This window comes from Petromyzon marinus, chromosome 19 (assembly GCF_048934315.1).
Source record: "Petromyzon marinus isolate PM22_M1 ecotype Great Lakes invasive population chromosome 19, UKy_Petmar_22M1.pri1.0, whole genome shotgun sequence".
NCBI lineage: Eukaryota > Metazoa > Chordata > Hyperoartia > Petromyzontiformes > Petromyzontidae > Petromyzon > Petromyzon marinus.
The window spans coordinates 11,245,290-11,263,169 of record NC_133685.1 but is presented as its reverse complement, the minus strand read 5'-3'; the positions used below and the strand labels follow the sequence as shown (position 1 = coordinate 11,263,169).

The 17,880-nt window shown below is 41.6% G+C and overlaps 1 protein-coding gene across 4 annotated transcripts in view; it reads right to left on the bottom strand.

Annotated features, from left to right (window-relative positions):
- The window catches only part of LOC116943842 (uncharacterized), a 55,975-nt gene that overhangs the window by 14,012 nt on the left and 24,083 nt on the right, over positions 1 to 17,880 (bottom strand). For all 4 annotated transcript variants that reach the window (XM_076068168.1, XM_076068167.1, XM_076068169.1 and 1 more), the window contains 9 exons: positions 14,667 to 14,720; positions 12,664 to 12,699; positions 10,633 to 10,692; positions 8,963 to 9,004; positions 7,213 to 7,284; positions 3,100 to 3,168; positions 1,652 to 1,738; positions 677 to 710; positions 475 to 512 (listed from right to left, as the gene is read on the bottom strand). In XM_076068168.1, coding sequence (XP_075924283.1) covers positions 475 to 512; positions 677 to 710; positions 1,652 to 1,738; positions 3,100 to 3,168; positions 7,213 to 7,284; positions 8,963 to 9,004; positions 10,633 to 10,692; positions 12,664 to 12,699; positions 14,667 to 14,720 — 492 coding nt within the window. The remainder of the gene's footprint in view (positions 1 to 474; positions 513 to 676; positions 711 to 1,651; positions 1,739 to 3,099; positions 3,169 to 7,212; positions 7,285 to 8,962; positions 9,005 to 10,632; positions 10,693 to 12,663; positions 12,700 to 14,666; positions 14,721 to 17,880) is intronic.

Genomic DNA, 17,880 nt, shown 5'->3' with positions numbered 1-17,880 from the left:
CAGACATTTCTGGGCACAATAATGAGCTGGTAAGGGGCAGTTGCATTGCCTTGTAGTTGTTGGAGTGAACGGTAGTGAGATTGCGCAGCCACAAAAGCATTGGGCATGTGATTGCACCCCTACAATGGCAGTTTAGCGGAAACATCACTGTAAAATTCTTATTTTAGAAATCAATGGATACATTTCAGAAAATCAAATGCAAAGCAACTTTGCAAAGTCGCAAATGTTTTAAGATAGTTTATGAAAAAAACACTTTACAATACAATACTCTGCTCTGTAGGACAGATGCCTGAAACATTGGCCTCATTTTTACCTGAAAATGTTAAGGCAACATTCAAGATGATGGTGGTAAAGTATTATCAGCCTGCACTTTCTACACCACTCAAAACAAGGCTGCTCAAGCGCAGTCTAAAAATACACATTCAGCAGCGGATACACAATGACTGCCGCTGCGGTTCATGATAAATGACTTACTTTATCACATGGACAGCTGCGTGTGTTTCTTGTCAATTCTAAAAACACAAAGAAATTGTACTTATCAGTACAAAGCTATGCGCACGTGTACTTGTGCTTAATTCCAATAAATGTTGCATGCGGTGTATAGAGGGCTCTTGCAGCCAATAACAGGAAGATGACTGAGATGTAACGTGCAGTCATTAAATTAAGTAAAACTTACCCATGTCAGAGTCCTTTGAGGTTTCCTGCTCCATCTTTTGGAACAATAGAGTATAAAGCAAACATATGAACAACTTAGCAAGAATAAACACAGGTAGGAATGTAGATTTCACAGCACAATACCTGCCACACTAATGAGATGTAATAGAGTATGCATTGTACACTTTTGTGTAGTGATAGCTTGGTGAATGAGCTTTTTTTTAGTGCAGGCGTTATCGATGAAAATTACTCAAATCCTGGCTTATGAATTCAAACCCGCTGGTGATAACAATTAAATTATAGTGCGAAAATCATCTGTCATCATGGTAAATAGTTCTTTACGTATTCACAAAAGGCAATACAGGAATACCTTGGACTTTCGTCTGGTTAGGGACCAGAGCATGGACGAATGTCAAAGCAGAGCCTTTATTTAGCTTGCAAATTAATTTTGGCCGGCGAAAAACGTGCATGCAAATAACTACAGTAAATATTAAACGTACATGCAAATAACTACAGTATCTATATAACACATGCGTGCGAAACTTAAATAAACAGAAATAAAGGAAACGTAAGAATAAATAAACAAAACTAAATAGATAAACTAAATGACACCTTGAAAAATATTTAGTCTTGCGTAAGTAAATACTGTAGTATTATACACAAAATAACTATGAATTGTTTACAGTATAATCACAGAAATAAGTACAGTATTAATAATATATGAATAAACACAAATATAAGAGATGCTCACTGAACGACTTCTATTCAAAGACTGAACGAAAAAGATGGCGAGTGGCGTGAACGTCGTGGAAGGTTTTGGGTTGAAATCGGACGAAAGAGGAAAGCACGTGGACTAAATTTGAAATGTGATTACAAAGTCAAGTGGACGAAAGTCAAGGTATCGCTGTAGTTGTCTTGAATGAATGACCTATTCAGGTATTGCCATACAAGTGATCGCACAATGTGGTCAGGTGTGAATCAAGTAGGAGCCTCTTACCGAGCTGAATAACACGGGGACACCTGGAGGTCCAGGAGGTCCAGGAGGACCTATTGGTCCAGTGCGGCCAGGAGGTCCTGGCAGACCCTGGACACACAATGGGGGCCGCACAACCACACTAATAGGCACACATGACCGGGCCTGCACTCACTCACAGGTCGGCTTCTGCACGTGAATGAGCGGAGATCGAGCGGATGATGCCACCCGAATGGGGAGAAATGCATAAGTGAAAGACACGAGGTGTTATTATTGTGCCAGTGTGTTTTGATATACTGCATCGAAGATTGACCAATAGATATGCTAGGTATCTTCAACCTGCGTTGAAAATTGGGGAGGCTTTCATCCAGCAGTGGAGAGATCATGGTTGATGATGATGATGATATAGGTGGGTGTCAATCTATAGTCCAAACCTTAAAGTAAATCATAATGATTTACATACCCTTGCCAATTCAATGGTGATGGTCTCTCCACTCGACACCAATCATGGAGGTTGTTTGACTATACTTCTCCACCCTAATCAACCATATACAGTATATGCAAGTGAGAAGCCCATTCAGATGGAATCTAAATGTAGGTGGGTATCAATCTATAGTTCAAACCTTAAAATAAATTATTCTAATTTACATCTAGCAATATTGATATGCTAATTTCCTCGCCTGGTATGTAGGAGGTCGTGGGTTCGATTCTGACCCCGACGCCTGCTGTATATTTGGGGTTTCCATGTCTCTTTCCCTGTTGTCATGTGGGTTTTTCTCTGGATCCTCTGGTTTTTCCCGCCACATTTAGAATCAACATTACATGTTTAGAGTATCTGGTTGCTCTGAATTTCCACATGATAATGCCACTTCGTTGAGCTGTCATTTGTGGCCAGGTCGCATCTGAAAAAGGGGCAATATAGCTCAGTTGGTCTTACCTGGTAAAATAACAAAAATAGTTTAGTTTGAGGGCTCACGGAGTTTCATCTCCACCCCTCCGCTGCTCGCCCCGGAAAATCTCCCTGTGCCCGCACCCCCAACCTCCAACATTGCATTATTATTTATGCTTGTTCATCTAGGAAAGCCCTTCTGAGTCTCAAGACTCGATTTCACGATGTTCCTATGTGTAATCCCAATTGAGTAATTGGCACCTATCCATTGTGTGATTTCAAATGGGCCTCGGCATGCACCAGTATTGTAAATGCTAGAGTGGATAAGCATCGTAAATGCTAGGCCACATTCTCGTATGAAAAATAAAATATAAAATCTCACAATTTTTGCCTTGTTCTCATGAAATGCATATCACAAGCTTTCAAATGCCACTCTATTTGTTGAATTTGGTGTTATGTTCGTCGGCAAACTGGCATACAAATCATAGCAAAAGATATGTTCATAACGATGTGAATAAATCAATGGTGCAATGTTTCATGATGAAACGGCAAACGGTTACAAAGTGGCTTGTAAATCACTCACGCCCTTTGAGCCTGAGCCCAGCCCAGGGTCTCCTTTCTGACCCTTGAGTCCCTTCGTCCCAGGTATTCCCTGCACACACAGCCCAAGCAAACAGTAAATGACACACGTACACTCTATGCGCACACACACACACATGCGATCAAAGGTTGGTTACAATCAGTCGGAGCGTGGTGAGAAAATTCTAATCATCATAATCATCAGCAGCAGTATCAGCCTTGATCAATCCACTGCTGGATGAAGGACTCCATAAGCCATCAATTTTTCTCATGGTGCCACGATGCAACAGTCCATCTACCAACTACTCATGGGCTGATTTGATGTTTCGATTTAAAGCTTTCGTGACTGCAGGGATTCATATTATTGGTTCTTTTGGTAAAGTCACGTAGAAGGGAAATAATAAAATAATAAAAATACAATTATCACGACGTTTCGATTGCAACACAAACAATCATCATCAGGTGTGAAAACCACAGCAAGAACATTTTTGAAAAAAATTCTTGAAAAAAACGCTATTTTTTTCTAAATTGGGCAGGACACGCCATTTAGTGGCCATTTAGTGGCGTGTCCTGCCCAAGCCCATTTACTTTATTTTCTTTTTTTCATTGAACAAGAGCCGGGTACAGGGCACGAGGTGTAAGGGGAGGGGGGGGTACTGATGTTCCGCGGACGACAAGCCCGAGGCCAGGTGTTCACGGGACAGGAGAAAGGGAAGGAGGAGGTTGGACTGCCTGCCCTACTCACGTAGGGGGCAACGATCAGGATCATGGTATTTACTCCATGCCTATCCATGGAGTGGTATATATCAAGAGTCTGGGTCCCCATTTATTTTTCTAAAGTAAATGCCATCAACTTGCATGTGCCACCTAATCCATGTGTTTCTTTTTTCTGTTTCTCATAATTTTGTCCCACAACGGTAATAAAATACATATCTAAATTCGAAATTGTTGTACAAAGCCCTTTCCTGTTCGTTTATAACTACCAAAATCAATTCTGTTATTTATGGGTAGGATTCAAGAGTACTATGGAGTCTTTGATTAACCGAGATGGAAAGTTGCCACAGTCCAATGGCAATAATTCTAAATTGTATTTATTAAATCATATTTAGCCATCATGAAACTATGCTCTGCTCTTTAGTGAGTGTTGAAGATAGGGCGGTGAATTTATGTTCCATTGCTCATGGCTGAGATATGAGCATTACCCCAATATTAATACGCAAAAATAAAATTTAAAGCAATGGCCACTTCTAGTGTGTGTCGTAATCCGATGTTTTGTGCCGGGCTTGGAAGGGTTCCCCTTGTTTCGACTACAGCACTGCAAGGCAATAAGACATTCCAAAGAAATTAAGGGTAATTTAGCATATCCATGAACGCGATCAATATATCAGTTAATACCGTGGCTCAGTTAACGCCGTGGCTTCTTCTCACGTGTAATATTACACGCAGCTATTTTTTTAACAAGTGCAGCCAGGAGGTGGCGTGTGTGAGGCCAAAAGGCTCATTCCTCCATCTTCCTGGGTTCACCGGTGCGCCGCGACGCAGACCGGAGGTCACGTGTGTGATCGATTGCCTTCGACGTGAGTCACATTCAAGAGTCGCAGAGGTGAAAGGTCAACATTGCATTAATGCACAGCGCAACACGAGGCCACTTCATGGCCCCGCGTGGAGGAAATTCAGCCCAGTACCACACTGTGTATATTATTCTTTTGGAATATGTATTGTGTGGTCTTGCAATGTGTACATTTTAATAAGCAGTACCGGGCATTTTGTGAGTTCAGAAGTGCATTTCAGCTACTTTTAAGATATGGATACTCATTGCTGTAATCATGAAGTAGATTTTTTACTTCGACATATTTTATCAATCAATTAAGACTCTAAGTTAGAGATATATAATATCTCCACGTTTCTTTAGAAGGGAGAAAAGCTCATAAATTAGCACGGTGTTGGAGGTACCCCAAACAAGCTGACTTTTCATCCATGCTGAGATAGCAGTCGTGCATTTAGTTAAATGTGTGTCCAAAACCATTAACTTATTTTATGCACTTTTAAATCAACATTGAAAACTCATTTCTTTACAATTGATGTTTGTGTTCAGTTTGTTGTCCTTCCCTCACACCTACAATTAGCATGGTTGGCTACATACAGTTTAACACGTAGGCTTTCGCGACCAATATCATACATAATACAGGTTTTTTTGGTTTAGATTGCGTAAATATATAAATGTGTCATTAAACCCGCCACCACCAAACACAGCCAATTAGTAAGGGTTGTCACGTAAACAGAACGTGCCAATTCGTTACTAGTACAGCACACCGGTGTAATTGGAGGGCAAAGCCACAACATTTAAATTCTGAGTACGACGTTTTGCAGGGAATTACAACTAGCTTCATCAGGCGACAGCCAGATTTGGGGAGAAATCCTCCTCCTGTTTCGTATTTAAGGAACGAAACAGGCGGTAGTGGGTTTAACGACATATTTACGCGATCTAACCCAAAAAAACCTGTATTATGGCTACATACAGTGTGAAATAAGCTAAGCATACATACATACCTACACTGTATGATCCGTATTTTTTTAAACTATAGATAATAACCTACAAATTGACACCATATATGTATTATTAAGGTGACTTTGACCTTTTTGCTGAGTTTCACTAATTTATGGGAATGCCCTACTCATTTTAAGTGTACATCTTTTCCAATAAAACGGTGTGCGGTGTGTTATGTTGTGATTCAGCTAGAATTAACTAATTTTAACTTCAAACAAATTAGTTGGCCACGTCGCTGCATCGGCAGCGGTGCACAAGCACAAAAAACTCAAGACACTAATCAATAACACTGTGGCCTTAAGAGAGAAACATTTGTAATAGGTGATATTTCGGGGCAATGGTCCTACTTCATCACACACACACATTGTATATACATTTTTATATAAATGTTTAATTTGAAGGCCAAAGTATTAATGACGATTGTGTTCAGCTTTTTGTCATAGGCGAGTGGGATAAAGCATTGTCTCAAACGGGGCTCAAACCCACTGCCTTAGCGCTGCTTGATTGGTGCACTGACGAGGTCACACACTCGCAGAGCTGCCAAGCTCCTGCAACGATAACATTCTCCAGCAAACACACACTGCTGACTGAAAAGCTGGAGCTTGTGCTGTAGACCCTTGCAGAACAATTACTACTGCCCAGCCCAACTCTCCACCCAGAGCATCTTGTTATTGCAGTCAATTGGTTTTGTAACTTCTGTGACGCTAAATGCATATGCATCCTGCTCAAACAGTGTACTCACCTGTTTAACACGTAGGCTTTCGCGACTCACCTGATATTATTTTCTATACCAGTATTTTATAACCATTCAAGCCATTGCTTTATCAGGAAATAGCATAATTTATCTGACTGCTTAATGATTACTGCTGTCCATATGTAATTAATAGGCTTGTGTGGAAGTTCTTATCACATCAATGTGATAATAATGTATTATCACAGTTATAATGTATTGTTATCACAGTAATATTTCAGAGATGAAAATGTATTAAGTTGATGCATTTCCAAGAATTACAATGGACACTAAGACTAACGTTGGAGCCAAAGGTTTGTGTATGGTCGATTAAGATACATTGTACCCAATGACTTACACTGCACTCAGAATGTTATGTTGTCCTTTAGACTAACAATTTCATCATATACTTACATTGGATACATAAACTTAGAGGGGTTCCATAGACTAATATTGGACCATTGACTTATAAACCAATATAGGACTCAAAGACTCTACATTGAATCCATAAACTGATCTTAGATTAGACCCATAGACTTAGCCCGGGAAATTCAATTATATTGGACGCATGGCTAAAATAGGGGTTATCGAAGTACACAGGACCCAGAGATTTACATCACGTCCATCGTTTAACACTGGACCAATTGGCCAATATATACTTATTTAGGACATATATACTATCATAGGTCCTATATAGACTAATAAAAGGACCATATACTTTTGAGACAGCCGATTTCTCTGGGGTCATTTTGAGACCTTAGGAGCCACACCTACAAATGTAAACGCTCCATAATTACTTCTGTATTTGTGTCAATCCATCCAGTTTGGTTGATACTTACAGAGATCCCGCTGATACCTGGCAGTCCTCGCTCTCCCTTGGGCCCAACAGGCCCAGGAGGCCCAGGAAATCCCTACAGCAAGCATGTTTTGGAGGTGAAACACTGCACAATGTTCCTTATGCATATTTATTCATAAACACATGACGGCCCATTGTTCCAAGATATCTACATTTTACGATGGAAATTTCTGAAGGAAATTTAGGTGACATGCATGCCACTATGAACCTGTCATCCTGAATTTCATTCCAAGCCATGGCTAACATCAGTGGTCAGGGACATTTAAACCAGTCCAGGGTCTTTCACTAACTTATAGTAAATTGTCTTCAGTCTTTCACCATCTGATAATAAATTGACAATGGCTGCATATGATTATTTTATTATTACAATTAAGAAAAGGGTCAAAAAATTTTTCTTACTGTTATAACTAGCCTTAATAATTATCAGAGGATGATTTAAAGATGTCCTCGAGACATGATATGAAAAGCATGACAGCAATTTACATTGTGATATAAATATTACTGTATATATATAGACAGTAAATAAAAAATAAACTACAAAAATCATGCTTGTCAAGACGTGCTGCATTTTAGTAATCATTATGGGTATGTTATGATACAACTACTGTATATAAACACACAATTATAACTTTACACAAGGATATAATTATTACTAACTGTTCTGCCCCACGGCAGATATGGGGGTGTGTTTACATAGGAACTTCCTGATATGGTGTTGAGTTTGGTCACGTGACCAGGAAGTTATGATTTAAGATTCTCTAAGTCAGCGGTCCCCAACCTTTTTGGCACCAGGGACCGGTTTCGTGGAAGACAATTTTTTCACGGACCGGGGGGGGGGGGGGATCATCATTGGGTCTTTCCCCCTTTTCAAAGAAGCTCTGCAGCGACGTTTGCTTCTAACTCATTTTGGCTACTAGGGGTTAGCTTGTGGGCTTACCAAAACTGTGACTGAGATAAGTGCGCAGTGCGGGAAAGAGGCGCGGACGGAAGTGGTAAATAAAATAATGGGCGGGCGTCATCTGGTCCAACACCAGTGGAGACTAGGCTCTAAGAAAAGCTGTCTCGGGTGTGGACCAATCATTTTCAAGGACAGTGCATATGATTATCAGAGTTGTCTTTTTGTTTGCATTTTGACTGCTTGTGTTGTGGTTATTGCAAACATGATCCCTTGTATAAAGGTGTCAGTTTTGGTGCCAGATAAAAGGGTAAAAACCTATTACTATATCTTGCTACTGGCAAAGGAGGTCGCATAATATAAAAGTTACTTGTAGTTGGATAAGTCGAGCCAGACTTGTGCCCATGTAACTTTAATGTGATCTTGAGAGCAAGGATGAAGAAGTATCTCATCCACAGTTCAGTGTTATAAGCAGCACTATACATTTAAGCTGCAGTATGGTGATTACATAATGTGACCTTATTTAACACAGTAGCTTATTATCTTGTTGTATCGCTATTCAGTGCTAATGTAGGTGCTTGGTCCATCCAGGACCTATTTTTGATAATCATTTTATCTAAGACAATGTTATGATGCTGCAGTATTCATTCATTGTATTGATATTGCAAGTATTAATAAATGCTGAATTTTGTGCTGTTTATTCATCAGTTTTACCTCGTTCTATTCATGAAATGCGTCGGAGTCGGATGTTCACCCTGGATCTGAAAGTTTATTGAATGCGAGGTTAACTACTTGGATAGTGGTGCAACGCAGCGCACAGCGAGGCCGAGACACTAACCTTAATCGATGTACTTGGTTTAGCCCCAACCGAACTTGGGATCTGAAAGAAACATTTAATTAAATACATTTTTAACAATCTTTGTTCTGATGCAAATGGATGTTTTTACATATGTACAAAAATACACCTGAATTATTATATACTGTATACAGTCACAGTAACTTGTTGCAAAAGAGACAACTCTGATAATGATATTGGCACTGTCCTTGAAATTGATTGGTCCACACCCGAGACGGCTTTTCTTAGAGCCTAGTCTCCACTGGTGTTGGACCAGATGACGCCAAAAGGCGTACAACTCAAAAACAGCGCACTATCAGAGTATTGAGAGCTCGGGGTAAGCATTTACATTATGAGACCTCCTTTGCCAGTAGAGTTGTCTCTTTTTGTTTGCATTTGACTGCTTGTGTTGTGGTTATTGCAAACATGATCCCTTGTATAAAGGTGACAGTTTTGGTGCCAGATAAAAGGGTAAAAACCTATTACTATATCTTGCAACTGGCAAAGGAGGTCGCATAATGTAAACTCTAAACGCATGTTTCTAATTGTCGAGGGAAAAACCGGAGGACCCGGAGAAAAATACACATGACCACGTGGAGAAAGAACATGCAAACTCAATATATAGCCTCAGGGTCGGGATCGAACCCACGACCTCCTGCATACCAGGCGATGTAGTTAATATCTCTGACCGGTGAAAGAAAAGCAGCCAAGTGATGAAACGTGCCTGAAAGAACAACCACTGATGTGGGGAGATGGAGTGATGAGATCAGCTCTCGTGCAGGAGTGACACGGATTATGGCTCACCAAGATCACCAGGGATGGTACTAATGTGAATAGGCATTAATCCAGCAGTAGATAAATCATGGCTGTTGCAGAAGCATTCTTTAAAAAAAGAACGAATGAGAGTTAATATATAACACAGGGTATGTATGTTTGTCTGTTCATGATGGTATTTTGAAATGGGTTATAACATAATAATTAAATAGTGAAAAACGTCGTATTCTATGATTTAATTTATTTTCTTTCTACGTGAATTTATCGAAAGAACCAAAGAGTAATTAAATAGTGATTTATAAATCAACTGTAATGTCAATACCAAAAACCTGCAAAAACCCGTAGATTGCTCACAACAACTCTATGCCACCTCTAGATAAAGGGAGAATGACTAAACAGTTTATAACCATATTGGGCATGGTTATACCAAGAAACGTTTGCAAAAGTCCTTTATAAAATGCCACACAATGGCACAGTAGGAGTCGGTTTGGCAACGATCTTGCTCAGCATAAAGGAATAAGTTAAACGACATTTTTCCAAGTCATGTGGAAACCCAGGCTTCATACAATAGTGGCAGGCATTAGATAATAACTGCATTAACTACAGTATATTATAATATTATTAGACATTCATGGTATGGCCCAATAAAATATTTTATAAAATATACATAAAACAATATATTGAAGAGTATTTTTAAATTAAGTTGACGGCTTGTTACAATCACTCTAAACATTGTACAAGATTACAAGATTTCAGATTGATGTCCTGACAATTAGCAAACATAAGACTCCACCTTGGCCTAAAGTGCTATGTAGGCATTTGGGCAATCCAGCCACCCACATGGAAATTGAAGTCACAGATACAGGTCATACAGAAGAGGGTAAACAACTTAGCGGTACCTCCACGACACTTCCAGGAGGTCCAGGGGGCCCGGGAAGACCTTTCAAACCGTGTGGGCCCTGAAATACAAATGCCACTAGTTAGCTTTACAATAATGGCACATGGCAGGGTATGGCAACCTCCGGCTCTGGAGCCGCATGTGGGGCTCTTTAAGGACTGCTTTGTGACGTTATCTATTAAGGACCACCCCGTCTCGTATTCACATGCATTGCAGCTCTTGAAATATTGAGGGTTTTTTTTTATCCAATTCGAAAACATTGGCTTTTATTATTATTTTCGTTGCCAACCACTAGTATAGTGTCATGTTCTTTTTTTTAGTCGGTGCAATTATGAACAATAGCCATATCAGACAGTACATCTAGTCGACATCATCATTGGTTAACTGCAGCCCAAAGACTCAGTTCTACAAGGTGTGTGGTGAAGTTAGGAGATGTCCATGCACTCGGAATTTGAAGGCCTGAAGACCAGAATCTGTGATTTCGCCGACAATGTGTTCAGGGAGGCAATTCCCTATCTGGACAGCAGAGTGAAGGGAGCTTCTGTCCAGGGAGCGATGTTCTGACAACTGGGGGGCAAGGGCATGGTTTGGCAGGGTTGTGGACGATCGGGTGGCACGGTGTCTTTCGTATGGGGGTGGAAGCATGGCCTGAAGATCTGTGGGGCAGTGGTTGGTGTGCATTTTGTGATAGCAGTAACTTGCCGACGATTATGCAAGATGTGGATGGTGAGTTGTGTACTGGCGGTAGCTGTTGTCGGGAGGGTTGAGTGAGGTAAGTTGGTGGGGCTTTCATACAGCACAAAGAGGCATACTCCATGATGCTGTGGACTTGAGCTTTGTAGACTGTGGTTCGGCCCTCTGTGTCAAGTTTGTTGGCTATGTTTCTCAGTACACCCAGATTCTGTCCTGTTATGATGGAGATGTTTTGACCATGTGAGCTTGCTGTCAATGGTATCACCGAGGATCTAAAGCTTGTTGGTTGATGCTAGCTGACAGTCACCAAAATACGGGTCCAGCTTGGATGGAATTCTCTTCCGAGATAATATCTTGGTCTGGCACATTGATGGTTCAAAAGTGATCTTCCATTTGTCTGCCCCGATGTTCATTTTATGAAGATCCCTGTTCAGGCGACCTGCCACTGCATTGCTTTCTGCAGGTGATCCTATTGGAGCATAGAGGGTTGAGTCGTCAGCATACAGGTACAGCTAGTTCTCGCAGGCATCGACCAGGCCATCAATGAAGATGGAGAAGAGAAGTGGACCGAACATTGATCCTTGTGGTACAGAGGCATTGATGGGAGAAGGTTATGAGGCCTGGCCGGACAATACAACTCTGATGGATCTGTTGGAGAGGTAGCTCTGCAGCCATGTCAGAAGTTGTCCAGATACCCCCTTGGAGCAGAGTTGGGCATATAGGCCGTTGTGCCACACTTTGTTAAAGATTCCTTTGATGTCCCGAGCTATAGCACAGACTTCTTCCCCCTTGTTCAGGGAGGTGTTCCACCTCTGCCACTATCCACTTAGCATGAAACATTTCTTCACCACAATCGATGGTGCGTTGAACTGTGAGTACGTTCACCTCTTTCCAAGCTGTTTGGCCAGCATGAAAAAGTAGGCCAAAACACCCTCGAGAGGGCAATTCCAGAGCTTCTACAAGTGGAGGTTCTTTTGCCAAGCAGTGATGTGAGCAAGCAATTGCAGGGCGGCACCTGTATCGTTCACATGTACTTGACTGAAAAATGCATTGTTCCTGAATTAATTGACTGATAGGCAAGTATGCCTGGCACCCAGTTAATGGAGAGAGCAATTTGTTGGTTGCAACATACAAATTAATCAGAGGCCCGATACGCCTTCAATCCAATTGGGTATTAACAGAATACAGCTTGCATGGAATGGAAGACGCTCAAGTGGTGCCAAATGCATACATTGCTAGCTTAAGGAGATTGGTGCATCACGATCCAGAACAAATGCTGTGAGCCTCTTGTACTCATTCAATTACGTGATGTAGGTTGTGTCATTAATTCAGTACACACCTGAACTCCGGGTGAACCTTTGCTTCCCTTTGGCCCCTGAAAGAGATCATTAGGTACATAAAATATTAGTGAGTTTCCCCATCATAAAAGAGACACAGTCAGATGCATAAGCACAATGCCAAATACATTTTGCAAGGAATGCTGTGCCTACATGGATAAACAGCCCTATAGATTTTGATGAGAACAAAAACTGTTCAATTAATTCCTTGACATTGTCTGTACAATATTATATGAATGGCTCTATGATATTTATTTCATGGAAGAATTTGTAAGTCTTTTGACATTCCCTTCATATTTTCATTTCACTCTGGCTGCTACTTTGGAGTAAATTAACAAATAGGTATTATTTTTTTAGGTATGCAGTGGCAAGGTTTGCATAATAGCACTGCTTGCTTGGCTGATTAATCAATGTCCATTAATAATAGGGTTTTTCCACTTTTTTCTGGCAACAAAACTGAAACCTTTTTACAAGGATTCATGTCTGCATTAACCACAATACCTGCAGTCAAAATGCAAACAAAAGACATACTATGATAATATATGCATTGTCCTTGAAACTGATTGGTCCACACCAAGGGACGGCTTTCTTTTGAGCCTCAACCCAAATGGCGTCATCTGGTCGAGCACCAATTGGGTCGAGGCTCAAAAGAAAGCCGTCCCTTGGTGTGGACCAATCAGTTTCAAGGACAATGCATATATTATCATAGTATGTTTTTTGTTTGCATTTTGACTGCAGGTATTGTGGTTAATGCAGACATGAATCCTTGTAAAAAAGTTTCAGTTTTGTTGCCAGAAAAAAGGGGAAAACCCTATTATTATATTTTGGTACTGGCAAAAGAGGTCTCATGATGGCATTGTCCATTACTTTGTAAATATTGTCTGTCTACCTTTGCCTTGTGTAACTACACATGGATGTGCATCCATTCTACTACAACAGATCCAAAATGCGTCTGCACGTTTCATTTACAACCTACCACACTGCTCCGGCACCTCTGCCCCTCTTATAGAAATGCATCTGGCTCCCCATTTACTTCTGCTGTCTGTTCAAGCTCCTTACGCTAGTATATACATCTCTTCATGGCCTTGTCCCACCTTACCTCGCTTCCCTCGTCTCATTTGTCCCCCCCCCCCATCCCCCCACTCGCTCTGGTCTCCATCTCTTCTACTCCTAACCATTCCCCCCTTCTCCTTGTCCACAATCCCGTTTCCTTACTTCCCCCCTTTGTAATGGAATAAACTTCCCCTTCACGTTAAGCGAGCAACCCACCCTGTCTAGTTTTCACTCCTACGTCAAGACTCACCTCTTCTCCATGGCCCATCCTTCCCTCCATCCCTAGGTACCCCGTAATTCCCATACCCACTAACTTCCCTCCCCACACCCCATCTCTATTGACCATATCACTTTTATCTATCCTCATCGTACCACTCGTAACCCTTGTAAAGGTCCTTGTATAAAGGCGATATATTAATATAAGATGAGTATGGTTCATTGCATGGCAGTCAAACCGATCATTTAATTCTCAGATCTGGAATTTAGCCAAATTAAGTGCATCACTAAAATTAATTAGATGGATTTTTATTGTGCGGTCATTGATGACTGATCTGAGAAAATCAACTCGGTACACTTGGGGACCACGTTTAATTACAGGCGGCTGTCTGGATATGAACCCAGGACCTCAGCTGTGCCAGATCAGTACTCTGACCTCTTAGCCACCCAGCAATCTGATCGATTTGTAAAAATGTATTTTTTTTATAATTGTAGCAATTATTGCTTTTGAAATACATGTGGTAGAAGGGTTTAAAAACCAGCAGCCTACCATTTAAATGAGTAATGTCAAGTATGTAAATGTATTATTGAACTCACTATTAAGAAAGTATGACAAGCACAGGCTGTCCATGCTCCTCACTGGTGCAAGGGTAGCATACGCAGCTGAGCAAACGCCTTGTTTAAAGATACTTTATGAAGGTTTTGTTGGCTATGCCAAAGCGGTTGGGATGCTCACCTCTGCACCCTTTAATCCTTGCTTTCCTGGCATCCCTGGTGGCCCCCTGATCCCCTGAAAAACATAGAAAGCAAACAAACAAAAGGCAGTGCCACATCATTAACGGCTTGAGTAGGGTACGAATATAAGATTATAATAATAAAATGGGATCAGTTTTGGCAATTGCTCACACTGAAAAACAAAGACCTTTGCCCCTCAGCTAACCCCCACACCACTTACAAATCTAGTATTCATCAGTTTCCAGAGTATTTACTTTCCCAAACATCAGCCATGCCACCAAACAATTCCTTAGCACATTGATTCGTCTTAGTACACAATTACCAACCCCGAATCTTTCAACTCGTGATTTCTTAGAGTTATTAAACACATTACCTATGGTCGTTGGGAATTAGTTTCAAGGATCTGCAAGACAAGCTTAGCTTTGCACTCTGCTATAGCTGTTTCTATAACTGCGCAAAAAAATTCAATTAAGCTGCTACGTTATTTTTATAAAGAGGTCTATTTTTTTGATAGCTTTAAACTGTTGCAATAGCAGCTGTTAGAACTTTTATGGAAGACCGATTTTCTCACAGAATATGTGACTTTTTACAGCTGACAGATAGTAGGCATAAGGCGCAGAGCACACTTTGACTAATGCTCATAAAATTTGTTCTGGGATGTTTGTTGTTTGCAGTTGAATTTGTGAAACAATTATTGCCCAAAACAGAGGTAGGCTAACTTTTTTTTGCCAACAATGCACAAACTATCTGTGTCAGGGTGGAATCTTCTTAGCTTATTGTTAAAATAAACACATAATACACTATGCTTCCTGCATGTTAACTTATTGAGCTTAATTTTGAGAATAATTTAAAAGTATAATTGTTCAAATCAATTTATAGGCTCGTTGCAGGAAAGTGGCATTGTTAGATCCTCACGGAATATTTGGTTGAACCTCAGTTCTCCTGTTTATGTCACAATCATTTATTAGGTTCACAAAAATCAGCCTGAGACCCATTTCACTGGTCTCTAGCAACTGCATTTCTCGGTGCTATTTACAAAAGGTTTTATCTGATGTTCTGAGGGCGTTGGGTTACTCGCTATAAACGGTGGTGAATAAACCACAACATTTTTGCAGGTCGCAGTATGAACTTAACAATGCCACAGAATACAACACTGACATTTTATAATTTTAACACCAACCCACAGTTTCACAGCTGACTGATGTTGATTTTAAACATGACACATGTCGATGGCCAAAGGTAATGATGACATCATGAGTTGTTTGTAACGTCTGGGCAGGTGGTAACATCAGTGCCCAACTGCGATAGGAAACTTACTGTATAACTGTCATAAAGATATTGCAACCACATGCTATCAGTGTAACAGCCCTGTCAGGTATTTTAAATTTGAATTTCACAAGAGCGCATTTTAACGAAAATTACTTGAAACACGAAACAATGCAGAATCTCAATATTTATGTAAACAAGCTTTTTAGCAGTGGCTTCCAACCTTTTTGGATCGCTGTCAACTCTCACCATATAGTAAAAAAATATGGTGTCTTGTGAAGATAATCCTAGCGGCAACAAGAACGGGGACTACGACTCAAGGCCTTGTGGCGCACCTTTCTTCTGTGATCCACAGATTGGCAACCACTGCTTTAGAATATTCCCTATTCGTGTAGCTCAACCCCATTGCAGTTGTAGATGTCTGATTGAGCTACGGCAGCTCATGCGTTCATCACGCTGCTCTTTGTGACCTTTGCACGACATACGCAGCAGCTGTGCATGGTGGTGCATGTGTGAGCCTGTAAGAAACTAAAGCCACGGTGTGGATGGCAGAGATGGGTAGTCCTGATTTATAATCGGTACATGCTCCTATCTCACTACTAAAGGCATTTGAAACTAAGTGAGAAGCTTGGTACGCAAATATTTATCTCATTCTGAAAGACAAGTTTTGGATTAAGGGTAATATGCACCAAACAGTATAATATATACTTTAAAATAATAATGAAATGAAAAGTGCTTTGTCAATTAACTGATCGATGAAGGTCTCCCCATGCCATGCCCTTACGTGACCGCCGGTCAGTGCAAGGTTGGCGAAGTGAAGGGATGCCCATGACTACTTCAGAAAAATACTTGTCAGTGATGTTAGCCGTGGCCAAGAATCGAACTTAGGTTGCCAGATTCACAGCAGCTTTACTGCTTATGCATGTGTAGTGGTTCACACCAAGGGAGACGAAGGCTTCTTTGGAAGCAACACGTTTATTTAACAATTCAGCCCTAAACACAAAGGGATATCTCCCCTTCCACAGATAACCTAGGGAGGTAGTCCCTCCGGGCAAGCCAAACCTGGGGAGGCTATCTTAGACCGGACCCCGACTCGGGTCCGGGTATTGTCTTCGGGGCTTTTCTTCCAGGTGACGATTTCGTGTCTTCATTCAAACAACAGCAGCCGGCCCCGTTCAGGGCTCCGGCTTATATTCTCGGTGGCGGGCTCGTTCCGCCCTTAGCCACGCCCACCTTCTGGAAGCTCCCAGAAGGATCTCTATGGGACCTGTGGTCCCCCAGCCCCCTCTTTGGAGGCCCCCCCCAGCCGGTACCTCCAGTCACGTGTGCCACAGGTTCACTCAAGAGTGCCATGGCCCCTTGTGAACCCCGCTCCATGCCCGACACTTTCGCCCCCTAACCTCTGGGGGCTGGCACTGCATGCGGAGTGCAGTGCCATCCATCCCTGACAGGTCATCTCAGCCGGCCCCAGTGCAGGGCTGACAGTGGTGTGCACGCCATATCTCGTGCCTCACACAGACCGGCTCACACCACAGGCAGTGGCATCCCACGATGCCACTACACGTGTATGTTGAAACTATACTATATATATATACCATGGGGAGTGGTAGTGTAGCGGTTAGTGCGCTGCGCTACGAACCCGGCGACCCAAGTTTGATTCTCGCTAACGGCCAACGTCAGTGACGATTATCCGAACCAGTACTGGGCCTCCCCTAGGTCGATTCAGCCTGAAATAAGTACCTGGTGCAGTGTGTAAACGTCACCACTGGGGAGACGAAGGCGGTCAGGCGTAGTGCTGTACACCCACCCCCTCGTGTACTGTGCAATCCTTCATTGGTGTCCGCTAACAGCACTTGCCCCAAAAAGTATGTTAAGGCTATGAGGGGGATCTTTCACATATATACCATAGAAAGATCTTCCATTTAGCCATATAGACTGTTGGGAAAATT